Source organism: Cygnus olor, chromosome 7, assembly GCF_009769625.2.
Source record: "Cygnus olor isolate bCygOlo1 chromosome 7, bCygOlo1.pri.v2, whole genome shotgun sequence".
In the NCBI taxonomy this organism is placed as follows: Eukaryota; Metazoa; Chordata; class Aves; order Anseriformes; family Anatidae; genus Cygnus; species Cygnus olor.
In genome coordinates this window covers 33614457-33642002 of record NC_049175.1, presented here as the reverse complement: position 1 = coordinate 33642002, position 27546 = coordinate 33614457, and the positions used below count along the sequence as shown (strand labels likewise).

The 27546-nt window shown below is 38.4% G+C and overlaps 2 protein-coding genes across 6 annotated transcripts; one reads left to right on the top strand and one right to left on the bottom strand.

The window, feature by feature from the left end:
- On the bottom strand, positions 1-18327 carry ACADSB (acyl-CoA dehydrogenase short/branched chain). 3 transcript variants are annotated; one of them, XM_040563133.1, is made up of 11 exons: positions 18233-18327; positions 14465-14627; positions 13493-13593; positions 12473-12679; positions 11838-12008; positions 9720-9845; positions 9241-9333; positions 6555-6644; positions 4880-5017; positions 4135-4234; positions 1-3458 (listed from the first exon to the last, which is right to left on the bottom strand). In XM_040563133.1, exons 1-11 carry the CDS (start codon positions 18272-18274, stop codon positions 3388-3390), a joined length of 1302 nt encoding a protein of 433 aa, XP_040419067.1. In that variant the 5' UTR covers positions 18275-18327; the 3' UTR covers positions 1-3387. The 3 variants fall into 3 exon arrangements, with proteins under 3 accessions (XP_040419067.1, XP_040419068.1, XP_040419069.1); XM_040563134.1 differs by lacking the exons at positions 14465-14627; positions 18233-18327 and having other exon boundaries at positions 12982-13593; XM_040563135.1 differs by lacking the exons at positions 13493-13593; positions 14465-14627; positions 18233-18327 and adding an exon at positions 13399-13417.
- Positions 18246-27525, top strand: IKZF5 (IKAROS family zinc finger 5). 3 transcript variants are annotated; one of them, XM_040563130.1, is made up of 7 exons: positions 18246-18427; positions 19611-19676; positions 20357-20452; positions 20748-20911; positions 21202-21384; positions 24291-24392; positions 25427-27525. In XM_040563130.1, exons 4-7 carry the CDS (start codon positions 20779-20781, stop codon positions 26368-26370), a joined length of 1362 nt encoding a protein of 453 aa, XP_040419064.1. In that variant the 5' UTR covers positions 18246-18427; positions 19611-19676; positions 20357-20452; positions 20748-20778; the 3' UTR covers positions 26371-27525. The 3 variants fall into 3 exon arrangements, with proteins under 3 accessions (XP_040419064.1, XP_040419066.1, XP_040419065.1); XM_040563131.1 differs by lacking the exon at positions 18246-18427 and adding an exon at positions 18609-19146; XM_040563132.1 differs by lacking the exon at positions 24291-24392 and having other exon boundaries at positions 18252-18427.
- Positions 27526-27546: the final 21 nt, after the last annotated feature.

The following is a 27546-nucleotide window of genomic DNA, read 5'->3' as shown; positions in this document are numbered from 1 at the left end:
TGTTTCAAAACTAGTTTATCGTGGCATGAAGAACTTGAAATGCGTCTCTCACCAAAAGATTTCCAAACAGAAAGGTAATAACACGTTAATTAGAAAATTCTTTACATAGCAAAAGGCTCCCGCTGAACAATTACTTTATATTTCACGTAATCCTTTTCTCACACAATCTTTACATGGGGAAAAGAAAATGTGAAAGAAAGAACAACAGCACAGAAAACATCATATAAAATGTTATATTTGAGTATTTTCCACGTAACAATTAAATCTTTCTGTGGAGAACTGCCTCAGATCTTTATCACAAGCCAGGATAATACTAAAAAAAACTGACAGAAGATACATTCAGTCTGTCCCAGTGAAAAAAATTCCAAATTAAAAGGACAGATTATTAGAGAACCATCAGCTGACACACAAGATTAGCATCGTATCTAGTCAAACATCAAATTCAGGCACTTTTTTATACATTCCTAACACTTTTTTTTTTCTTCCATTCAGGGAAGCCCAGATATCACATCTGCTTACTGAAGGTGTTGTTCCAAGGCAACAGACTAGACTGGCTGAGTTGACTAAGGGCACGTAAAGGGAAAACTCAAGATATACATACATATTGTGTATAAAGCAGCTTCAAGTCCTACACTCCCAACGTTCACAGTGCCAGCTCTGCAGCCCTACACCTACTAGTGTAGCCAACCACCATGAACAGTCCCATGCCCAACGGTGCCAAATGCAGAATTGCAGTTTATGACAATCCATAAATGCTTGTCCCAAACTCAACACTGGCTGGGGGACGTAGGCAGCATTTAGTAGCTCCTGGACAACGGAGCACATTCTATTACTAAACCAGAGCCTGTGCTAGTGCAGGAATGGAATTGGACTTGAAGCCATCAAACAAGTTAACCCTTCCCAGAGTCAGTCAATGGCCAGAGCACCCAATGCTTGATGCAGAGGTGTGCCCTTGCGTGCCCTTTTGAAGCAAGAGTGGAGTCTGGAAAGAAACTCGGCAGTTACAATTCATTTGTGCGCATATTCCTCCACAGAATTTTGTAAACAAAAATTAAATAAAATGCATACATTTCTTCCAAAAGGTATTGTGAATTGACAGATTGCAGCATATGGAACTGAGAGACGTGAAATATTCACAGCTGTAACATTAGTTAAAGCATTGACCTAAAAGCTGATGAGTAGCTGATGAAGCAGTCCCAGTTGTTTCCTGGAGTATGGCACCCAAGTTCAGACTGCTGGAAATCACATTATTTTGATTTTTTCAAGATTTTTTTCTCAAAAACCTGACACACTTCTACACAAACAGTCACTCCTTTTACATAACGCTGAATATCCAGCCCTTAGCAGTCCTTCAGAGAGCTCTGCAGTTTCCTCCATGAACGGTTTGCTTTTAGCACTATATTAAGTCAGTTAAGTATCGTCACCCACTTTGTAGCCTCACACAAAACTACAAAATCCAAGCCAAGATAGTGTTTCAAACTAGAAGACCTATTAAACAGTATGAATCAAAACCTGATCTCTGCTGATACTCATGTTAGCAAAGCAGGCTGAACTGCAGCAGCTAAGAACAGCCTCCCACTCCAGCACATCACATTGTATTAATCAATGTAACTCAAGCATTCGTAGTATGATTATGATCACTGTCAACTCACAGACTACAGTGAACAGAGTAACTGTAGTTAGACAATGTGGCATCTGTACTCTTAATTCTAGTCTAACAGTTGAAAGAAAGCCTGCAAACAACCTGAAATGTATTTTTGAAAATTATATAGCTAGAAGAATCTTTCAGAAATCAACTAGTCTACCCTCCTACTTGTGCATCTTTGAAAATCTCAAAATTGTTGATCAAACTCATATGGAAGATACTTTTTTTTATCTGGTATAATTACATTAATTCTTCACCTACCAACAGGCAAAGTATGTATGTGAGGGAAATCATTCACAAAAAAAGTAAACTTCCCTTTGAGGCTGACAGCCAATCCAAAAACTTTTTTAATGATGCTCTTTGTCCTTGCTTGTTTCTTTGTATAAGGCACTGCAGTCTGTCTTATCAAATCAGACTTATTAAGGGTCATCTTCACTAGTTTTGCCATAAAGTTCTCTAGGAGTTTGTGACTGTAACATTCCAAGCTCCAAAGCGACTCATCAGTGACTAACAAGATTTAAAAGTGAGATTCTTCTAAGTTGGACAAAACAGAGAAACAATCCTTTCCTCCCCAAACCACTTGAAACAAATTGCCAGTTACAGCAATTATAATTTTTGATACACTAAGCTTTCAGTCTCTTGATTCTTAGTTAATTAGTTCTCCAACACTGAAGAGGCTTCAGCAGTAAATAAAACATCTAATTTTAAAGTAAACAGAGAGGGACAAAAAAGCAAATACATCTCAAGAAAATTACTTCCCACTCTCTCAAAAGAAAAACATCTCTCTGCACGTAGAGAACCACTCATTTCCATGAGTGAATTTTCTTCACTGCAAATTAACAACACCCCCCACCCCAACCCTAAGGAAGGCTCTGAGGTTTAAAGTTTGTAACATACATTGAACACGGAAAGGTCCCTGTGAAGTAGTATCACAGTTTTCCTATTACCTAGCTTATATCTCCGCCTTTTTGCAGAACTACCAGAGCTTTTTTAGCCCCATTTCACAAAGATTTCAACTCAATCTTTTACAAAAGGATAACTATAAATAGTCTCTTTGATTAAAACCCTTAAGAGCTGAGAATGCTGGAAAGGGAGGTAGATATTATCCACTTTTCAGTGCTACAAACTGGGGGCTGGAAGGGCTTAATTACCAAGATATACTTAAGAACACACTAAGGGCTGCTATAAAAATTACTCAAGTTACAGCAGCACCATAGGCGTCACTCCACCAGAGAAAGAGAAAACCATCGCATTTACCTATTTTCAAACACCACTCCTGTAACCTATAAGGCATCAAGAACAAACAGAAGCTTCACACTACGCAACAGTTGTGCTGCACATGAAGAAACCTTTCTCTCAGGTGGCTTAACAGAACCTTTTACATCAGCCAAGCCAAGGATTTCTTTTGTTCTCACTTTGAAATCTCAAAGTTGAGACACGCTGTTTGTATAATCTAAAGCAACAAAATAATGTCAGCCAATGTATTAGCTTAGAAGTGTATCGGGAAGAAAGAAATACTTTTACCCATGATTTGGATTTGAACATGAAATTCATGATTTAGCATGATTTACACATTCAATATCCTAAAATGGGAATTCATGGTTTTCCTTATACTTTTGTCTGTGATGATATATTCTCATTTATGATACCATATTGATTTTTACAATTACAAATAAACCTGTAATTCACGATTAACGTTCAGTGAAATAATGTCTGTTAACAGTCAAGAAGTCCTTAAGTTTTCAGTACTCCTGGGCCAAGTTTTTTGCAATGGTGCTCAACTGGATATTTGAAGTTCCTTCATAGATCGTACCTGAAATCAGAAGAGAATAAATTAGAAGACTATAAAACTTTGGTGAATATCTGAAAAGAGATCAAGATATTATTCTAACAGACCAACTATGACATTTATAATTATGAAGTGAAGCTTTATTGAGCAAGTTCTAGAAGCAGAATTAATATTTGCATAAATGTTCATATCCTATTATCTGCAGTAATCAAAATACTTTTATTTTGGTACAACACAACAAGAAGAAAATTTCCTGAAAAGCAATTCCCAGATAACCACCAAAAAGTTAACTATTAACAAATGATATCAGCAATAAAGTCAAAGGGTCACATTGCTAGAAATGTCAAAGTGTTAGGTTCAGAAATTATACTGGTAAACACATCTTGAAAATAAAATTCTACATAAATTCAGATCATTAATTTAAAGATACTACCTTGATTTTTTTTCAAACTGGAATTTTCCTAATGAAACAAGACACAATGTGCTTCTGTATATTATTAATATCTAATTAAACACTGTAACTAGCCGTACAAGCACGGCTATTTATACCTAAAGTTTTACCTTGTCATATCTGAGCCTTTAGACCAGTGTTGGTTACAGTTCTCAAGGAAAAAAGTATCTTTAAAAAATAGCCAGTCATGCATGCCCAAGCTTTAATAATACTAATGCTACAAGAAATGCCTGTTAAGAAGCAACTCACCAATCTTGCAATCACGGTAGTATTTTTCTATTGGATAATTTTTTGTGTATCCAACACCACCCATCCATTCAATGCATTTACTAGTTGTCAGTGTTGCAACCTATGAAAATAGTTTCACTGTAACTTCTTGAAGGTGGTAGTAAATTTTATTCTCCGTAGCCATTTAAAGCAAACAAAATAGAAAATAAAACAGTAAACTAGAACAAGTGAGAAAATGACACTGATATATTTGTATTCATCATCATACAAATAACATCATTCTAAATCAGAAGACATCAAGAATTCACTAGCCATTATTGCAACAGTTCATATGCTACACTATAAGACAAGCAGAAACTAATGCAAAACAGTAATTACAGAGAGGCAGAAACAATCCAGTTCTGAATCTTGCTAAGTCTCACAATTGTGACCAGCAGAATTGAAACGGTCACAAATAAAGTCTCACCATGCCATTTCCATGGACACAAAAAGAGAATTCTGAGAGAATGAAATCTCTCAAGATGAGTAAAAATACTAATTCACTTTCTCTTTTAATGGTGCTCCTCATTTATTTTTTTTTATTTTGGCCACTGAAGAGAAAACTGCTCAAGTCCCTACTTTACTTTCTCTGAGAACAAGAAACAAGATAAAAGTACACCCACAGATTTCATAGCAAAATGTGAATTAAAAGTTGCACATTCAGTAACAGAAGAAACTTTCAAACAGCAGTGAAATAAGTTTATTGAATACAGAAACTGTAAATTACCTCTGCAGCATAATATTTGGCCATGCTTGCCTCCTTTATGAATGGCTTTCCTGTTTCTGCAAGACGGGCTGCATTGTAGGTCAACAGCCTTGCAGCCTCCAGCTGTGTGGCCACCTGAGCTATCTGATGTTGCATTCCCTGCAATAAGCATGCCACAAGTCAGACAGAACTAGCATCCAACTGGAATTTCTAGCAAGAATCACTTTTTCTACCACAAAGGAATATACGTACGCTCTAAAATTAAAAAAAAAAAAGTTTCAGATGGACTGGTAATTCCACGTGCCTCTGCATTTGTGACATCCATGTTGGGAAAACTCTGAGCCATCTTTTAGGAGTCCTTTTAGGAACTTCTCCTTCCCTCTTCTTGGATTCAGGAGTACTGGCTAACTTCTGCCCTGACTGGCTAGCCAGGAGGGTTCAACACGAACCTACTCGAACCCATGAGCACCAAGGAAAACTTCACCCAAACCTCAACATTCTCCTTGGCAACGCAGGGACAGGGGTCGGTCAAACCCATATATTTATTTTGCAGCTATCTAATGAGAACATTCATACATTAACATGTCTACTTCCCTGATGAAGCATAAATGAGACAGACTTGAAAAAGTACCTCTTAAATAAAGTGGAGAACGACAAAGGTGACAACTACTACTTCCCATGCCCTGTACCCATGAAACAAAAGTTAGGAACAGCAAAGAAAGAAGTATAGAGGACATGTCTGATGAGTAGATTCAAGGGGAAAGTAAAAGGTGATGGAACTCACCTCTAAATGGCAGGTATTACAGAAGAACAGGATTACTTAAAGTGACCCAAACATTACAATGATTGAAAATGGACATTTAGTAGTCTAACTTGCTCCTAAACATAATGAAATCTTTCATCGTATTAGAACATTAACACTGCTCCCTAAAAATTGCAAAAATATATAGGCAGGTCAAAATAACAAAATGATTTGGCAATTACAAATTCCATTTTCCATTCAAAAGACGCAGTTCCAATCATTTCCTAGACATCTGCGGGTACTTCCTAAAATTTGTATAAATTATGAGTAGTACTAATGTTCCTTCCCTTCAGCTGAAATGTAGGTTTCTTTTAACAAGAAAATTACTATAGTAATTACAATTATACATCTTCCTTATTAAACTATACATCATTTTTGCAACAAAGAATCTTTTTCATTTTAAGATACAGATATTATCACGGAAACTAAATGTCTTTGTATAACACAGGAAATATAATAATTCAATCAGTTTTCCTCATCTTTTTATACTTTCTAGTGTCTCCAGAAAAGGCCTTCTCCTACACCTCATGAAAGCGTATAAAAAGTGGAACACATTCTACACACTGTGAGATTAAAATCCGAAGAGAAACGAATTCCATGTGTATTATTTTCCAAAGCAATGAATTATTATAAAAAGAGTTACATTAATACTGTTTTGAAGTTTTTAATGATTTATACTCTACTTGCAAAAACACATAGCACTGAATTTATAGATTTTACATGGCAGATGAATGCTCATCTGAAATTCTTCTTCTGAAAAATTCTTCTCAAATATGAAGCAGAGAAATGACAGGTTGACCACAAATCAGGCAAATCAGATAACTCATTTTACCAACTACCATGATCACTACTACCCTCTTAGAGAAAACTTTCCATGAGTTCATTATCAAGTACCTGGAAATCGAATATGCTTTTCCCAAACTGGACTCTCTCCTTTGTGTAGGGAATTGTATGGTCAAAACACCCCTGTGCCAATCCTAACATCTGTAAAAAATAAGGCATATATTCAGTAAAAATTAGTTGACTGAATGCACCTTACGGAGATGAGAGTAGTTGTGCTTCTTCCAGTCAGGCAGTTCAGATCACCCGTGTAAAAACCCTAGTGTGCAGATGAAAAGTTTTCTTCCTTTCTTATTGAGGTGAGTCACCACAATAAGCCTATTCCATACTACTTCATTCTTGAATTAAACTTTCTTATTAAAGACAAAATATTTGTGAAAACACTACATTTTGAGCAAAAGTGTGGGGTCAAAAGTGGTTTTGCAAATAGTAAATGTTTTCAGAATAATTTCCCATTTTATAGAAAGTTCTAGATTGTGAGAATTAGCAGTTTATTTCAGAAGTAAAAAAAAAATAGTGCAATGGAGGGAAAAATACAGTTTTTTCCAGCATAGTCTAGGAAAAACAACTCAACAGAACAATTTTAGAAGACCCACTGTCTTTTCACATGCTCTGTTCACTCAGCAGCAAAGACATGAAAACACACTTGTTACCTTGGAGGATCATACCTGAGAAAACTACATAGTAAAATTTAAGAAGAACTAACTTCCATCTACCCTAGTTTTTGACTTGTTAGCCTAAAGAAACATCATGAAATCTGGAAAGTAAGCTCATTTAAAACTTTTTAAACAGACATTTTTGAAATTTTATTCCATTCCAAACAAGGCAGTAAAGAAAGGACCCTGCCTTTCACGTATCCTGGAATATGTAACTTTTAGTAAGTAATATCACTTTGTTTCATTGTATAACTAATATCTATCTGAATGCATTCTTTCTATCTAGTTTCTGTTCTAAGAAAAACAAAAAATAGGGAATTAGCTTAAGGGAAACATCAAACAAGGAAAAAAAAGGTAAATTAGTAGCATGAACAAATATTAAAAGAGCAAAGTAACAGAATATGGTAAAATTGGAATCTCACAAAGCTTAAAGTCAAGATGGGATACTTAAATATGGCAGTTAGCTCTCACATCAAGCGGCTCATGTCAAATTACTTTTAATGATGTCCAGTAGTGTATGGGTATTTTTGGACAGGTCCACATATGAAGCTGAAAGCCAATAGCCCCAAGAAGGTGAAAATGTGATCGTGACTGCCTTAAGACATTTAATCCTTTCTCAATTAAGGTTCTAGAAAAAAAAACACAATATATACGAAAAGGTGCACGTGGGAAAAGAACATCAGAAAATAACGCAGTATGCTGCTAATTAGCTGTACTGGCATACTTGTTGCCTTCTTATATAAACTTGTGTAGATGAACTAATTATATCAACTTCAGCACCTGTGACAATACATACAGCTATCTTGCACTAAAACTATCTGAAACCGTTTGCACAGCCATAATTACATTTTTATAAAATGCTCATTATTTTTTAAACCTATCACTACTGCAAAACTAATACTACAGGGCTTTAGGACTGCTGTTCTTGTCCATTCAAGTACATTTCTCATAATTAGAAGGTGCCAAAAAAGTAGTAACTAAGATATAACAACTACCCGACCTTAACTTTTAATTAGGTTATAAGTCTAACTTGGAGTAATTAAGAGAAAAAGACAGACCATGTATTTTACTGCCAGAACATCCATATTATTTATATCTCTGGGAACACGGAGGCCCACAGCTCTAGTTTTTAAATGCCATATCTAACAAAGCTTAATCACAGATAATTTTCAGAAATGATGAAAGAGCCAACCCATTCAGCAGTATAGTATACTATATATATATATATATACACACACACACACACACACTTGGAAGGTCTAAATTTCACAAGGACTGTCTGCAAGATAGAGCAAAAGGTAAGGGAGATTGGTAGTACAGATGCATCACAGCCTACACAGCATAACTACATCCACAGCAAAATACAAAGAAAAGACTACCTGTAAAAGTAAATTCAAAATATAAAAGCTTGTCATAGGCTATTTTAGTATAACGCTGAATCTGATTTCCACTGAAATCAGCATCACTCTGAGATCTAAACTGATTTTACAACAAAATGCAACATTTGGAAGTAACTCCAAAATCAGCAAATATTTTCTCTAAGATGCCATAAGGTATAATTTTCAAACACAACAATGAACTAGGACACTTCTGCTACAAAAGTTAATACTTATTTTAAAAATAAGTTGACTTTTAAAAGTAAGTTGTTGAGAAAACATCAGTTAGCATAAGGTCACATTTGGCAATCCCCTCCAATTACAGTTGGAAGCTTTAATTTTGTACATTTCACTATGTTAAATTTTCCAAAGAGCTAGCCTTCTTCAAAAAATAAATGTGTATAATGGGAGATAAAAATATTGATATATTTCAGTAGCAGTAAGTTAACCATCAAAGACAAACTAATTGCCATTTAATGTTTTCTAAATCTATTGCTTGTATCACCAACGGAGAATTTTATTATTTGCACTTGTTTCTGTATGTTACTGTAACTTAGACACAGGGACAGTGACATCTAGTGGCAATATAGTTTTTAATAAAGTATTTCCTAAACAGTTTATTCTTACTAACTATAAATACTTTGTAAGTTTCCATCCAAATTCAAAGTTATACACTGGCTGTATCCAGTATTAAGCAATGTTACCCACCTGTGCAGCAATACCTATTCTGCCGCCATTTAGCATTCCGATTGCATACTTATAGCCTTGTCCCACCTGTCCAAGGATGTTGGTCTCAGGAACCTAAAGAATAAAACCACTCAGTTATTCCTGTTCTATTCATCTTTGCAACTGCTAGAGGTGTTCACAGGTGAATTAGTGTACATTTTGTTTAATGTTCCCCATAAATGAAGGCATAAAACAAAGCAGACATTTGATTCCTAGAATATCTGATTAGAACATTCCCTGACACACGATTATAAACTGACAATTGAGAAAAACTATCACAATTTAGAACTGAATCCTCCTCAAGACTTTTGAGAAATAGGGAGCAAAAAGCCAAAGAAAGCCAAATGATGAAAGGGAGAAAAGGAAAAGAATTGGGAATTCATTTAACAGTCTTTCTGTACTTGTGATCAAGTTCAAGTCATATACAAATTATGCTTCAATAGCTAAACAGCTTACAATACCTTAACGTTTTCAAATGTTACTGGGCAAGTAGAAGATGCTCTGATTCCGAGCTTATCCTCCTTCTTCCCTACATGTAGTCCTTCTGTGTTGCGATCTACTATGAAGCATGTAATTCCCCTGTATCCCTAGGATGAATTAAAAATAATCAAAAACCGTTTTTTCTACTAGTACTAACAAGTATATATAAATACCAAATTCCAACACTGAAATTTTATACCTGCTTAATAATACATTAGTAAATAAAACACTGTCACCATCACCTGCTCCCTCTATATGTCTACTAATTGTGGTTTAATAAAGGCCAAAGTAAACCCTTCTATTCCACTTGGAAAACAGAATAGTCTTAGAAGTTCTCTTGAGAAGACACGAGACTAGTACGATGTCAGTGAAACAGGAAACTGTAGTGCCTGGCTGTTCTGGAAAACACTGGCAGAGCAAGATAGCGCTGTGCTGGAACATGTCACCAACAGTAGGCTGCAAGAACACAGAGGGTGTCTTTAGGCTCAAGTGGTCAAATGAATAATGGCTCCAAGCCCACCCGTCAGATTATTCTGTGGGATGCAAGACTTGACTTAAGTCCAATTACTTCAGCCATGCTTCCCATGAAAGACTACAAATATATGCTTCCTTTAAGGTTGTTCAAAGAGCACTCACTGATGAGACTGGTGTCACGAGGAACTGGGTCTGAATATTCAAAGTGCAGTATAATTGGAAGTACTGTGCAAGACCTGACCAGACACCCAGGATTGGTGGGTTCATTCACCTTACGATTCCAGTCTGCAGGACATGAATACCACTACCTTTTATTTTACAGAAGCAGTGGGACTATATTTTATAAAGTATTCTGAAATCATTATGATGGTCATAAAAAAACCCAGAAACTTAGAGTTAATAATTTGGTATTCAGATGATGATTTGGACAGGACACTAAATCATGCGTGTGACAATACACAGATCGTACAGCCAGTCTAAATTCTGGCATCTCTATGTACAGCATTTCCCCCTGTTGGAACCACAGGGCTCTCCCTTATGCAACATTCTACAAGGCCTAAAACAGAAGTGTGAGGTGCTCTGGGCCATGTTCTCATCTCTTCCTGTCCCTAACATCCACAGCATCTCCCCTTATAAGAAGGGGAACACAGTGAGGCAGGAAACAGCCTGCAGTTCTTATGGAAGAGTTGCATCTCATTAAAGTGGAGACTGCTCTTCAAATCTCCCCTTAATGACAGCCCATCTCACCAAAAAGGACCTGCTAGTGCAGAGTGTACGTGCCGGTACACAAATCTATGGTGGTCTGGTCTCTCATTTATACTGATGTCAACTGTTACTTAATCTTTGAACATCAATGATTTTTAATTTCCTTCTTGAATATTTAAATGTAAAAACAAACTTCTAACTTTAAGAAGAAAATGTATTATATATTCTTTAATTTTTTATTAGAGTTTTAAATTTTAATTTAAAAGATAAGTATCTTCAAATAATTATTTTAAGAAGGAGATACTGGAAGAAGGTCAAAAAATAAAGAAAAGTCCTAAAAATTTAGTTTTGTACGTGATTCTCTCTCTACTCTAGCGGTACAGCATATTTTAAAGTCTTCAGCTGATTTTTCTGAGTCTTTACTACCTATATCCAAATGGTTAAGTGACAAAACTTGAAACATGCATATTCAGGTATGTTTTTTTCTTTTTCCGTGCTTGTCTTGCTTTTTAACCTGATCATACTTTCCTACAATTGTATACTTGTCAATTACCAAGTGCATGTAGCCTAAGCTCTGCTTTGCCTTTTATGAACAGCAACTTGTCTGTTAGGTCAGAAGTGTCACAAACAATCTAAAACAATCTATCTGTTCTTCCATCACTCAGAATAATACCAATGCATGCTGTGCTCTTCATCTAAGCAATTATGATTCTGACATTTTTATTTTCCCTGGTGGGAGGAATTTATTAAATTGCTCAGCAAGTTCTTTATTTTTGTTGAGAAATATTTCAAAGGTTTGTTCTCAGCTAGGAAAAGGTACAAATAATATTAACCTTTAGCACCAAATTATTAATATAAAATCCATTGTATCATATATCATCAGCTGTCATTGAAAATGCAATTATTCTTTAGCAACTTACTGAGGCGGGATCTGTATTTGCCATCACAAAGAAAACTCCGGCATGTTCTGCTAAGCTAATCCACATCTTTGAGCCATTGATAATATAGTAGTCTCCCTTCTTTTCAGCACGAGTCTTCAAAGAAAAGGCATCACTGCCAGAACCAGCCTCCGACAGACAGAAACTGCCTATCTGTCAATTAAAGGGAAAAAATCATTTTACTCATTTTTGAATATGTAGGCACAACTTAGAAGGAGTTATGCAACAAAAATAGTTACCAGCAAGCACAAGCCTCTTAAATTCAAACATTTTAACCTACTGCCTCAAAGTAGATAAGTTTCAGATATGGAACTTAACAATACAAACACTGTGTAATTACATGCCTCATACTCAAGTGCTTTAAAGTTCTTTTCCACAGTAAATTAACTTCTAAGGAAACTAATAAGACCCTTTCCACTTTTACCTCTCAGCTCCTGATGACAGGATATATCTGTATCACCCCAGATCGCAGCTCTAACAAGCATCTCAAAGTTCACACACAAATATTATTTTCCAATGCTGCAGTCACCCCCTTTAGTTACTGAAAAAAAAACCACTAACACTATATAACTATTGAAAACAATATTATATTTTAGTAAAGCGTGACTTTGACTCACTGTATCTTTAGACACTCTGGGCAAGTAAGTTCTCTTTTGTTCTTCTGTTCCATATGTGGTAAACAATCTATTTGTTAGTGTATTTTGGAGTTCACATAGAAGAGCTACAGCTGGATCAACTTTGGCCAATTCTTCTACCACCAATATGACTGAAAAAAAGGAAGCTCCAGTTCCTCCATATTCTTCCCCAAGCTCAATACTCATCAGCTGAAAGGTAAAAGATGCAAACACGTCAGTCTTTCTCATTAGTTCTCACCAACAACTGGTTAGTCTAAGCTGACACTTAAGAGATTAAAATAAAAACCGCAGAATGTAAATATTTACAGATCCTTCCCCAAAGACCCAGATTCCTTCGATACCCTTAAAAAACTAACAGTTTATCACAGAAGTTGATAAACGACTTATGCAAGAAATAACAAACAAGTGCAGTACACAGGTCTATATACAGGTCTACATATACATCGCTGACTAATTTGATTGCATTCTGCAAAACAATGGCAATCTCTAACCTCATGTTGAATATTTAGAGTTGTCATTGTATAAAACGATGTTCTCATCACAGACAAGCTTTAGGTTTGATAGCAGGAAAGGCTACAAGGAATGATAAACAGGTTATCTGCAACACAAGCCCTTGAGGTTGCCCAAAATGGACACAGAGGACTCCTGATACCCTTTTCCAGCAACACTTATCAAAGTCATGCTGATTCTAGGATTCTACGCAATTTTGTTTATCCAAGGGGAAAAAAAAAAAAAAGAGGTGGGATAGAAAAGGAACTCAAGATGAAGAATGTGGTATGGGAGTGGTAAGATGGAAAGAATATCACAGTAAAAGATGGAGAGAGAGAATGTGGTAAAACAGAAGAAAAAGTTGCCCTGGTGTTGATAAATTCAAATTTTTCAACAATTCATCAGTTAATTTGACTTACATCTCTCAATCTAAAAATCTGAAAAGCGGACAGCTAGAAATCCCTATCAGCAGTGTCACTTTTTGATTAAAAGATTAAGTAAAAGTGTGCAGACCCCTTGTTCAAACAATCCCTTTATTACAGAGTCTTCCATTTTCGAATTCTCATCCATTTTTTGCACCAAAGGTGCAACTCGTTCCTGAGCAAATTTTTTCACTGTAATGAAAAGAAAGAAACTGTGTAAGTATTCTAACACTCAAGGATCAATATAACAGTCATATGGTATTTCTGAGAGGTTATGCATATATTCTCTGACTCTCCCAGCCAATTTAATAAAAGGACGAGAAGTTGCCCAAGTGAAACGAAGTAATGTGCCACAACGCTCAATTATCATTGCTTTCTGAACTCAGCCACAAGTATGTGAACTGAAACAAATACTTCCTATAGACTCAGAAACTTCAAAAACACCTCAGCAACACTAACATGACAGTAACTGACAGAAAAAAAAAAAAAGAAAAAACATTTCAAATACACCACTCATTTTGTTAGCTGTATCCTGTTCTTTATAAATTTAATCTGCAGTTTGGGAAGATGGTCTCAGGCTTTAAAACATATGGAGTGTACAAAATCCTGTAAATAAAACTGTTCCTGTTCAGCCTGAGCCTTTTATAAGCTCTCTCCCAGACGTGCAGGTTCTCGGTCTTTCACCTTTGCTCTGAGGACACCTCTTCTTCATGCAGGCCTGCCTACATTGCAGACACGCAGATCACATCTGTCACCATTCTGGGTATACCTGAAATCTCTGAAAACCAGCTGGAGCAGTTACCTGCAGCTGAACTAAGCGCTTGAGAAAGGACACGAGTCAATGTCAGGCAACTTCACTACTGTGATAGCAACAGCTTCAAACAGTTAATATTTATTTATGCAGAGTAAACTGCACTATGGTATGTGGAACTGTGCCATGGAAGCACGGAAAAAGAACTGAAAGAACGTTACATTCTTCTCTTGTGAACGAGAGCAGTTTTAAAATTAAGCAAAATCAGACAAACTTTCCCTTCTGAACTTTAACCCCACAGAAAATAGGTACCCATGTTTTTCAGCATTGTTTCCTCTTCAGTGAATGTCTGAAGTGGAGCATAGACAACTCCATCACTGGCTAGATTTGGCGCAAGTTCTGATTTGGAGGATCTAAAGACACACGGAGAAGCCCTCCAAGAAGCTGCCAAGTACGCTGGTATGTTTCTTTTCAGCTGTTGAAAACAAATACAGAACATCAGAACAGTTAATAGAATTTGTATCTGTATCTGTAGACTACTTTAATACTTTATATTTTAATACCAAAAATACTGTTTTACCCAGTGCATTTATTAAGTAACAGAATAGGAAATATAACTTACACTCAATTTACCTGGTATCTATTAATACAAAACAATTGTCTTTCTTGAAGTTTAACACGTTATTCTACAAAATATTCAAAACGTTAATCTTAGTCAATTTTAATTTTTGCAGCAAATAATCCTCACTGATAGTACTTATTTTTAAAGATGATAAAGTCTGCTGCAATATTCATAGTAATAAGCGTATATTTTGACAGAATTAATCTCTTCGTTTACATATATGATAAGAGTAAATGTAAAATAAGAATGTCTTTACAAAAGACCAGTCAACTTTAATAACAGATTTAATAAACTTTTTAAATAAACTTATTTATGTGATTTCTGATTAACCTCTCCCCTCTCAGGAACTTCTTTCCATTCACCCATGACATAGCAATCTCAAATGGCATCAAGAAGCAGTGGTTATCCACCCAAGAGAGCAGAGGCACTACACAGTGTTCTAGTGTATGGCGAATTGTATTAAGCACACATGGTAAAATCTTAGAAGCAATGAACAGAACAGATAGTGGCTTTAGGGAGCAAGCTACACATAGCAATTAAGTGGGTGGACACAGATAACGTGACAGAATTAGTTTTGCATTTTGGAGAGCTATAAATTACTTACTATTCAAATAATTACTCAAGTAGGTAACAGCATGCTTTAGAAAGGAGCCCATTATTTGGTTTGAAAGTTAATATACTTTCTAACAGTAAATTAAGTTCTTAGGATTTTTAAAAAGTTAATATAACAAATATGAGCCGGCTCAAAAAGTAACGGGCTAACAGTAACTACTCTGCCGCAAAACTTGTTTTGCAGTATTGAAAAAGAACAGCTCGACTGCCTGACCTCAAAAGAGGCAAGACAGAAAAAAGGCTTTGCTTTCATAGCTCCCCAAACCCAACTAACTCTGTTGCTAATGTCTTAAGATCAGATCTTGGCTTGAGATTTCTTTCACTATTGCTATGTCACTCTGAAGTGCAGGCATTCATTTCTTATCAAGACAACTGCTGACAGAAACCCCTAGCAGAGACACAGCTGTGCCATAAAAATAACATATATCTGAACATTCTCCTGCCAACATACATTTTTGCTGGCTTGCACTCTTAACCCCACAGCGAGCAGACTGACAGGCTGTGCTGTAAACAGGCTGCTACTTCGCTCACAGAACGCAGGACAAGTCTGCAATGCACATCGTGACAGTAGCATTCCTCAAAAAACAGCAGAAACTCTGCGGTCAGGAACTAAAACTTCTTTTGATCCTTCCAATAATTACTCTATTCCATGTTAGCTTTCAATACCTGTCACCTCGCTGGCTGAAGAACTGATGTAAAACAGATCTGTGGACTCCTTTTGTCTCAGAGACAAGATACCAGGTCTATTACAAGTAAGGAACTCAAACATTAGCACAACCAGTCATGTATGACAAAAAAAAAAAGTAAGAAGTTGTAATGGAGAAGACAGATATTGTTGTGAACATTCAATGTTCATTCGTATTTGACACCCCTAGTCAGATAAAACAAATACTGACTAGCGGCACTGATCCACAAATACCAAGTTTAAATGATCAGAAGTGTTAGATAGCTCTAACACTTTCAATTGAGGACTAAGTTACTGGAGTCACCATAAGTCTTCGGAGAAAACCAAAATAAGAGATGGTTAAACAGGGAAAAAATCCAAGCCAACCACGCTCTTGAAGCTGTCGGTGAGGAACTGGTTACACACAGAACATTCACCTATGGTAGGAACGCTCAAAACCTAGATGTGCAAGACTATTAAACATTCACCTGCCTAAGTCAGTGTTCTTGGTGAGGTCTACGAGGGAAAAAACATAAATATATACATATATATACACAGGCATTTAACACAATGAGCTTCCTGAATAGTTATAGGACTACAAATCACATATACTCCCTGCTTATAGAATGCTTCTTCCACTACTTTATTTCCAAGTACAAAGAAAAGAGCATTTTTCTTTCATGGTGGCATAACCAGTGACAAACCACTGAGAACGTTTCACCAATAGTGACAATGAGCTGCCAGGAAAAATGCACAGTGCCCTTTTAAGAATACAAAACTTTTTGAAAAGCTGCAAGTAGGTACGCTCATTATGCAATAAGCCAGTACTGTTGAAACAACTGGTAATGCTCTGGGCATCATGTGTACTTTCCTTTACTGCACTTGAAGCTGGGACGCAAAATTACCAACCACACAGGTGAACACATCACTGAACGCACGCAGAGCACTCTGCCCCATGGGAAGCACAGATTTCGTCATCCAGAGAAAAACTAACAGATTTTTCTCATATGCTTTCAGGAAAATGAGCAGCAGCTCAGCAAGGACAAGCATGAGTGTGCACAGCTATACTGGCTGAGGTGACCTGCCACACGCCTGGCTGGCACGTGGAAGCTTTGCAGGGTAAATAGCTCAGCGTTTGTTACAGGTTACAGCCTGTACTATGGCAGGGCTCCTCTTGGCAACAATGACAACGGTTTTGCAAAAGGTAGTGCATAAGGTAGACATTCCTTGAATTCACTTCCCCTGCCTGCCGCTTAGCAGAGAGACCATCTCCAGGCTTTCCCCCTCCTCATAAGCTTTCACTTTTGGCTCTTCCTCTCCAACTAACTCACTTGTCACACTGCAGACACAGTTTGATGAACATTTGTTGATGCCTCATAGAGACAGCACTAGACAATAAAAGGAATTACTCATAACAGGGTTACCTCAAAAAGTCTTAAAACCAGCAGGATGACCCTGAAATGAAACCTACACTGGCAACCCACCCATATTCCTGTGGGTCGCCACTCTGTGTATTTCACTCCTGAGTATCAGCACAGCGCAGAAGCAATTGGTTTCGATTTCAGTATTTAGATTTAAAAAAAATCAAACATCATTGTTTACAATTTTATTCTTAGAAATCATGCAGTCATATAGTATTACAAGTTCAGAGAGTTAATGTGCACATATGCTACTCAACTGCTTTGATACTGCTTCACTGCTTTTTCCTCCTTTTTTTTTTTCTGCAGGTAAGGCAATGATTTGTTCTCCTAGAAGATTCAGGCTGCCTTCCCTACTAAAAGCATATATTTGAAATGTGGTTCCTGGGCTGCTGATAAACCAAAAAAAAAAATCAATGTTATCTCAACTCCTACCTTCACCTCAGCTCTTTAAAAAATTAGCTTATCTGTTTCCCTTCAGTTTTACAATCTGAAACGAGATTTTAATGGCGGTGGACGTGGCAGCACCATTAAGACATAAATAAATGGAAGACCACACAGCAGTATATTTTTTCCTGAGCTCCCGTTCCCCTCCTCGATGACTCTTCCCCGCAGCAGGACCCCAGCCAGCCCCTTCCAGCAGGGCAGCCCCACCACGGGCACCGTGCCGCCGGTTTGTTTCCTCTCTTTCCACGGTCTCATCGCGCCCCCAGACGCTCTCCAGGAGGCCCCGGCCCGCCTCAGCCCCTCGCTGTGGGCTTCACCTTTGCGCCGCTCCTCAGCCACCAGCCCGCGGCCGCCGCCATCTTGTGGCACCGCCTCCCGCTGCCGACGCCGTCTCGCGAGGCTGCGGTGGGCAGCGGTGGGCAGGGCCGGGCCGGGCCGGGCCGGGCCGCGGGAGGCACAACAAAGATGGCGGCGGCCGGGGGCGCCGGAGGAGCGGGGCGGCGGTGGCAGTGGTGAGCGGCGCTGCGGGGCAGCCCCGGGGCCTCGCCCGCCCGCCCCTGACGGGCAGCGCCCGCCTCGGGCAGCTGGGGGTTATACCGGGGGGGAGCGGCACCCGTGGGCGGGCGGGTGGTGAGGGGATCGTTGGTGTGGCCGTGTCGCCTTCGCCGTCCCGAGGAGGTGTCCCCGTCCCCTCGGCGGCAGCTGGTCCCGGCGCTGCACCTGCGGGCGGCCAGCCCCGCTCCCCCTCCTGCTCCCTGAGAGGGTAGCGACGGGACGAGAGTCCTTCGGGTCCTTCGTCTGCGGTGCTCTACGTTTTAACGCGTTTTTACTGGAAAAGATGAGATTATGTCAGAGATACACCCCCCTCTATACCCCCCTTTCCATTACTTCCCCCCCGATTTCCTTAAAGCGGGATGCACAAGCATCCTCATAATCGCCCTACTTTATTCTCCAACAACCATAATTTCACAAGTAAGATCGAGGTTTCCCTGAATGCATCGCTGCTCATGGCTTTCCAGTATCCAAGTTGCTTTCTCCAGCTGAATTCTTTAGGCAAAATACTCACAAGAACGCCTTTCGTCGAAGCACGTCCTACAGCGCTTCTCCCACCACAAACCCAGCCCGCACCCGTGGTGCGTGGAGCAGCTGCACCTGTGCAGCCCGTCAATAGCCAGCGTTGTGTGCACCCCTTCAGCCTGGAGCAGGCAGAGCTGTGTGGAAAATGATCTTTGTAAGGAGAACCGAAAGAATGTCTGACGTTATCGGCCCCCATTCAAGGGCACGAAACGTGAGCTGTTCTGCTCAGGTTCTGATAATTAAAATTGCATTTACTAGCTTGCGGTAGTGACATAGCGAGTGGCTGACCTATTATTCTTCGCTGAAAAGGGGAATTGTAAGTTGTCTGCTTTAAAAAAAAAAAGTATCACAGAAGGTTCTTAAGTGCATGCAGATGTAGAGGTTTGTTGTCAAATTGTGGTAAATTGCCTACACTAAAATAGAAAGATGGATGTCTGCAAATTACGTTGGTGAGATAAAGGAGGATCCCCCAAAATGCTATTTGTTCTCAAACTGATTTCTTAACGTTATAACTTGCTAGAAGATGGCTTGGTCAGGACTCTACATTATAATACATTGTCCTGTAGTCCTCTTCCATAATTTTAATTCATGCCCTGATATCTTTTTGTTTTGTTGCAGGAGACACCAACAAATGGAACACAAATTGACTTAAGCCTACGTAAGGCTGGTGACACGGAAAAAAGGGTAGGCAAAATTCACCTGTAACAATGTGTTCAAAACTAGTGCAACAGTATTAATAACAATGATAGTTGAGGGTACTTGGGTATGATGTGAAAGAACACATTCATCTGGACACAAGAAGTGAACTAATGCTTGTAAATGACTTTGAAAGCACAGGAGAATGTGATTAAACATGATCTTGAACTCAGAACTCAGCTTTTATATGTCACCTTTGTTCTGAGTAGTAAGTATGAGAAGACAAAGTTATTCTTATTGGAAAAGTAGCACTGTAAGTGATTCTGATTATAATCTGCAGGAATAATAATAAAGCCTTTCTACAAGGCTTTTTTCTGGCTTTGCTAATCATGCAGTCACTTCCCAACATGAGACTGCATTACAGTTGCTATGACTGAATTCCCTGGCTCTGGGTTTTCTGGAGCCAGTTGTTCACCAGAGAAAACATTCAGACTATCAGTGAGATAAATGTGTCTTTCTGTGAGATAGATAGAGTGGATGGAGTCTTTGACATATTTTTACGGGAAACGTAGATGTTCTAATAAAATTTATAGCGGTAGAATGTTAGAACTTGTCTTCCAAAATATGTACATACATATGTATATATAGTCAAGTTTCGTTCTTAAAACCTGTGGCGGTTGGGAAGAATAATGAACTTATTTCCTTTATTTATTTTTTCTTCCTTTCAGGGAAATTGGGGAAGCTGTGCTCTGTGCTTTCTGTCTGACGTAACGGGAGTACATATTTGAGCATGCTTGCTACTTAGTAGGAGAACTAAAGTTCAGGTACAATCCATTTTAAAATACGAAAAAACAAGTCGAGCAATGTCTTGTTGACATTATGTCATTTTATCAAAATTTATATAGTCCTTATGTTACTGTTGCTGCAAATTATTTCCACACTAATACTTTTTAATGATCTTTAATGAGTTAAGAATTCTGAAAATCGTATTCTTGTGGTTGTCGATTTATACAATTAGGCACAATACATGATAAAAGTAATCCCTCACTTTAAAAGTTGGTTTTATGATTGCATTCAAATTAAATGAAACTCATGATTTGAAAATATTTTTCCTTCTAGGCACAAGAGGTTGTAAACTTAAAGAGTGAATATGGGTGAAAAGAAGCCAGAACCTTTGGACTTTGTAAAAGACTTTCAGGAATATCTTACACAGCAGACTCACCATGTAAATATGATTTCTGGATCAGTTAGTGGAGACAAGGAAGCAGAGACTCTTCAGGGAGGTAAGCTAATTTCAGTGCAATGATTTATTTATTTTTTTGAGAATGACTGCACTGTTTACATTCCAGATAATTATGCACACTACTGCAATTGTATGGAAGCACCTCTAGGAGTAGTTTTCACATCACAAAAGTTGTGTATGTACTTTTATCTTAATCAGGGCTTGCTCTCATAGTTCTGTATATCTGATGAGCAAGGGCATACAGAAGCAGCGATGTTTGGCATATTCTCACAGCACAATAGCTAGTATCCCAGTGATTCTCTATTGAAATCTCTGTTGCGTTATTCACAGCTGGGACCGAAGGTGATCAGAATGGTCTGGATCATCCTTCTGTTGAAGTTTCACTGGATGAAAACTCAGGAATGTTAGTGGATGGGTTTGAAAGGACATTTGATGGAAAATTAAAGTGTCGATACTGCAACTATGCCAGCAAAGGAACAGCACGGCTCATAGAGCATATCAGAATTCATACAGGTATGCAATATTCTACGGTACTTTGCTGTGAGACATGGTGGTATTAGCTCAATGTTATGATTTGCATTGTGAGCAGCTGGCATCATCAAGCAGCTTGACAGTTCTTAAAGTTATCCCAGAATTAGACCTACTTCTTTTTTTAATGCCCGCTTAGCTATATTGTTGCAGACTGCTGAATTTGAAGTAAGTATATTTGGGAGTAAAGTTCAGCATGAAAGCATCGATGCTTTTGAAGGGCCGTAATGGTAACTTCTAGTTTTTCCATGGTAATTAGAAGAGTTAGAAATGTATATGCTGCCACATGGGGACTGTTCTTTCTCCGTTGTTTAATTAGGAAAATATTCCTGTTTTGCACAATATTGTGGATGTGAGAGTACTAAATGTAGTAATATGAGTGAACTACTCAAGTGCGAGGTCATATCAAATAAGTCATTAAAGAGAGTAATAAAAAGGAGAAAACTACTTATGTGGCTCACTTAAGAGCATTTGCCACTGCTGAGTTTCTAAAACTGAAAAGCAAAGCTCACAATAAAGGTAAGAATACCCTAAAGTGTTTGTGAAGTTAGCTCTAACCTCTTGGCAATTGAGAGAAAATAAATGAAAGGGCTTTTTAAAGTCTGTCTTTGGTGCCTACATAGTATGTTGCACTGATATGAAAGACTTTATAGCTACTAATTACAGTAATAAGGGGCTGGGGATGAAGTCACATTCTGCAAAGAGTGGGAGTTTTCGGTCTGGTGTGTATATGGACAGTCCAGAACTTCCAACTCTCACTTCAACTGTCTTGTGTAGGAGACATCCTGGGAAACGCTTTGAAGGAAGCGTATTGTAGTATCTTGGATATAATCCTAAATCCTTTTAGGTACAGTTGTTGTTAGTCAGATGCTTGCTTTACTGTGAACCATTGTTTTTACACAGTAACTCCCAGGATGTACTTTTGGGAAGTCAGTGCTACTTGCATGGTCCTCAAAGTGTTGACCTGTTTTTACAGGGCGTAATGGGATAGAAGATGGCAAGCAACTAGAAATCAAGAGTTCTGAGGTTCAGACTCTGAAAATCTTTTAAGTTATTCTCTTGTGAATTTTTATTTCCAAATTCCCAGTGGAAATTTTGTGTCCTTCCAGTAGGGGATAAAATACTGTGGTTTGTTTACCTATATTTGACACAGTGTTAACGCAGGGCTTGCCACCCACCTGCAAAGCAGCAAGGTGTTTTGGAACTTTTTTTGGCAACAGTTTTTGATAAATCAGTTACAGCTTCACCTACCATTTGCCTCAGATGGTATGCGGACAATGAGAGATTTTTCTTTCAATGGCTTTACTCTGTGCAGTGCTATTTCTGGGCTTGTGCAACAAGGATCATGTAGTAGGAGCAACTGTAGCAGTTTAGGATGACAAATGGTATTTAAAGATGCAGAGGTAACATCAACTTTAAAATTTCATGTCTTTTCAGTAGCGTATAGCTATTGCCATCTAAAAGCTTGCATCTCTAAGTCCCTGGTCAGTTGTCAACATGAGCAGATGGACTGCTAGAGCTGTGATGGGAAACATAAATTGCTGCTAGAAGATGTTGGTATTGTATCGTGTGTTTGCTGATTCTGGAGGTGTCTTTAATGGCTTGATATGCATGGGGTTCCTCAAACGATGACTGAAATAACATGTTGTTACTTCACGTTAAATGTCATACGTCTTTGCTGTACCAAACAGCAAAAATGATGTTTTATTTTGTTAGGTATTAGAATATGGATAAAGCTACAGTGCCCGCATTCCTTCGTATACTCTAGGAAGTTGCCTACCTTTCTTATACTCTCAGATCTTGGGTGAACAGTTAATTTCTGTTCTCAAAATGCCTTCTTATCCTGCTGCTATTTTAGGGAGCAGAGGTCACTTAGTGGCTTGAGCTAGCAGAACAGTACCTGCTACGGATCGTGATCATGTCCGTACAGTTGTGGTATACAAAAGCAAGAAAGATTCCAATTAAAAATTGTGATGCTGAGAAACGTCCTCAGAAATTTTTGGCCCAGCGGTAATTATGCAGAAGCAAGCCTTCCTTTTATCAGGAAAGTCCTTTTTAGTGCGAAGCATAGTGTTTTGGGTTTGTGTCTTGGCTAACATCTCAAGCTGTAGTATATGATATTTGTTAGCATTATCATTATCAGCCAAACCTGAACTTTTGGATAGTAAGGACAAACAGCCTGTAAAACTAGCACTGCTTTGTAGGTTGTTTTTTGTTTCAAATAAAATGGTGGCTCTGAATCCAAGGTTTGGGAAACAGTGGAAGAGTGGAGCTTATGTGGGATGTCTGTTGTCTCAGTGCTCCTGCAAGCGTTGTCAGTATTGGAGAGCATATGTTTGACTCGTTTGATCAGCAAACCTTCACAAAGGCCCTAGGAAAAGACAGTTGACTTGAAGATACGCATTGCTCTCCTACAAAGTGATGGAGTATGAATGTATTTCAGTTTCAGAAAGCTAACTGGCAGTGAGAGAGGGATACAGGGGATATCAGCCTACTGTACATCAAAGAGCTTCTGCAATTTGGATGTATCTTTGTACGGTGAATGCTTTATGAACAGAACACTGGTACAAACATTTCCAGTACCTACTGAAATACCAGTGGCTTCCTGGTGCACTTCCCTCTGCCAGTCTGCTCAGTTTTATAATACAGACAAGAATCTCAGGTTGCCAGAGAGAACTTTTTCTGCATTCTTTATCCTTTGCCTTTTTAACAATATATGTGATATCCTTAATTTTAATACTGCACTGCATGGTGTCCTGATGGCAAGGCTGTTCTGCCGTTACTTTTAATGGCTCTTTCAGAAAGCCCCACTTTGTTTTGTTGTACACAGCCAGGGGACTCCAGAAAAAGGAAGGTTGTTCTTTGTTTTGTTTTGTTTGTTTCCACTTAAGGACAAGGAGATCCAAGACCTGAGTGTGGTTTTGCTCAGAAGCATGGTGAGGAAGCATGGCAAAGGGCTAAGACATGGATTGCATGGACTATGAAAGCTCAGAGTGAGTGAATCAGCATTATAATAGGGAAGTGGTAGCTGACCAGTAGCCTCAGAGCGATGTAAGTAAACAGATGATGCATCCTGGATAACATGCAAGTGCAGTGAGCTGTCTGCTAAAGCAATTATGGTGCAGGCACGATCACACAACCATTATTAAGTGTAACTTAGAGCAGAATTAAATTCACGCAGAGTCTTAACAGCAGTACGATTAGTAGTTCACCAGCTGTGTTGTATTAAGGGCTTGTGACATGGGATGCAAATCTTTTTCTGTGGAGTGAAGTAAGAACTTGTCCGTGTGAATGGGCTTTCTGAATAAAGGGGATTTCTTTTCATTACATCCTTGTCTGTACCAATCTTTACATGTGTATCTGAGTACATGTATATGCTTCTCAGAAAATCGTAGTTTCAGTTGGTACAGAGTAGCACAGAAATTGCTTTCTTGCCTCTTGAAGAGCCAATGATATACAAAAAAATAATCCTTTACTCACTACCCCTAGTTGTGATAACTCTTCAGCCACAGGATTCTTTTTGAAAATTCAGTTCTTGAGTGTATGCCTGTGTACATGGGTTATTTAGATAATAATTCCAGGATGTTTAAAAGTAGAAATGTTTGAAAGATAACAAAAGAATATCCTCCCTCATTGTTTAAACACAGTTACCAGTAAGAAAATCACAATACAGACATTACTGTAGCCTACTGCTTGTGTGCTTTAAAGGTGAGGTGGAGTTTAGATCTAGTGAGTGCACCACACAGACATCACTGCATTCAGTGCTCAGCATTGTTGCTGCAATTCCTCCTCAGGTTACCTGTTATGCTAGTTTTGCTCACAGTTTTTTGATGCTCTCTCACTTGGGAGAGGCAGACATGTCTAACTTCACTCCACTATTCCACCAAATACCCAGCTAAAGTCAAGACTAGCTGCAATTCTGAAGCTGCATTTGAACTATTTGATTAGCAGCTCCCAGTTAGCTACTTTCTGTTCCATGAAAAGCCTTTTTCAGTGAGATGCTGTAGTATCTATTTTAATTTTCCAGGTGAGAAGCCACACAGATGCCATTTGTGTCCCTTTGCATCAGCTTATGAACGCCATCTGGAAGCACACATGCGATCACATACCGGTGAAAAACCGTACAAGTGTGAGTTGTGTTCCTTCCGCTGCAGTGACAGAAGCAACTTATCTCACCACCGGAGGCGCAAACATAAAATGGTGCCTATCAAGGGTACAAGGTCTTCCCTAAGCAGCAAGAAAATGTGGGGGGTTTTGCAGAAGAAGACCAGCAACTTGGGGTACAGCAGAAGAGCATTAATTAATTTGAGCCCACCTTCCATGGTGGTTCAGAAACCGGACTACCTTAATGATTTTACTCATGAAATCCCAAATATCCAGACTGAAGCATATGAGAGCATGACAAAACCATCCCAGAGCAGCGGGTTGCCAAGAGATCCACAAGACCTTATGGTAGATAATCCTTTAAACCAGCTATCTACGCTAGCCGGACAGTTATCTAGTTTGCCACCTGAAAACCAAAATCCAGCCTCTCCTGATGTTGTTTCGTGTCAAGATGAAAAGCCTTTCATGATACAGCAGCCTACTGCACCTGCGGTCGTTTCGGCTGTGTCGGCAAGTATTCCTCAAAGTTCATCTCCAACCAGCCCAGACCCCCGGCCCGCACACAATCAGAGGAACTACAGCCCGGTGGCAGGGCCGAGCAGCGATCGCAGTGCCCACACCAGTACTCCCAGCATAAGCAACAGCCAACCAAGTACTCCAGCTCCCACCCTGCCGGTTCAGGACCCTCAGCTTCTGCATCACTGCCAGCACTGTGACATGTACTTTGCGGACAATATCCTTTATACTATTCACATGGGATGTCATGGATTTGAAAATCCTTTTCAGTGCAACATATGCGGGTGCAAGTGTAAAAATAAGTATGACTTTGCTTGCCATTTTGCAAGAGGACAACATAATCAACATTGAGAACATGCTTTCATTTATTTTTTTTTAACATATGACAATATATTTTTCATACTTGCTGAAGGAAAGCTTGCACGTTCCCCATAAGGAATCTTCACGTTAAACAATTGGAAAAAGGAGGCAAACTTATTTCTTTGTTGTCATAAAACTTGCCAGAGGAGTTTTGTATAACGTGGTTGTTATTTTATATGTAGCCTTTAAAAAAAAAAAGGAAAAAGCAAGTGAAGGTGTTATAAGAATTTGAATGCATTAAGATGTTTTGGTTGCTAAATTTAAGTTGCTTGCACTTAAAATCCCAATAAACATTCTACAGATGTAGAAGCAGAGCACATGTCCTGAAACATAGGATGCAATTACGAGATTATTTACTAGGCAAGATAAAATGTTAACCATTAACTATGAAGGGTGAATGCAATGACACATGTGGTTACTTTGGAGACATACTTATCCTCAAAAACTTAGCTACTATCAAGCTAAAATCACAAACAGAAGCAACTTTCACGTACAAATTCAATTGGATTTAAAAGTTAACTTTAATCTGATTAAGGTTAGTATGTTTTTACTTAGTATAGCCCAAGCTCTTCATGCTAGGGCTCAAACACTATTATTTTTAAGACACCTCACAAAACTAGAATATAAAGGTTATTGTGAATTAAACTCTGGTAGGAAGAAAAGTTAAGAGCCTGGCATTCACTAGTTGACTAAAGAAAAATTAAACATGACAACTTGTTTTAAACTACACTTACCAAAATTTTGTGTCCTTCTTTTTAAAAGGAGGTAATTCTTCACAGACAGTCATAATAGAGAGCTTGTAGAACTAATACAGATTCAGTGAGACTTTAACTGCCTTAAACTAATTTGTACACATATTTAAAATTTGCACAATTAGTCTTCTGTCTTGCTGATAGGAGTTCTAACAGAAACAAACAAGAGGTTTACAAATTAAAAGTAGTTTGTTCGGTTTTATCTTGGGCTAAGCTACAACTGGTAGGTTGCATATATGTTTGAAAGTTGTGGAATCTAGGTTGTTGTGAACTTCAGCTAACTTGGAAATCAGTTTGTCTTGTCCCCTCCCTAAATTTGTTACCCTTTTGGTGTGCTAGAAATCAGGGGAAGAGGTTGTGCATTGTTGTTTTTCTTTTCCTTTTTTTTTTTTTTTAAAACAGGTCATGTAGTAGG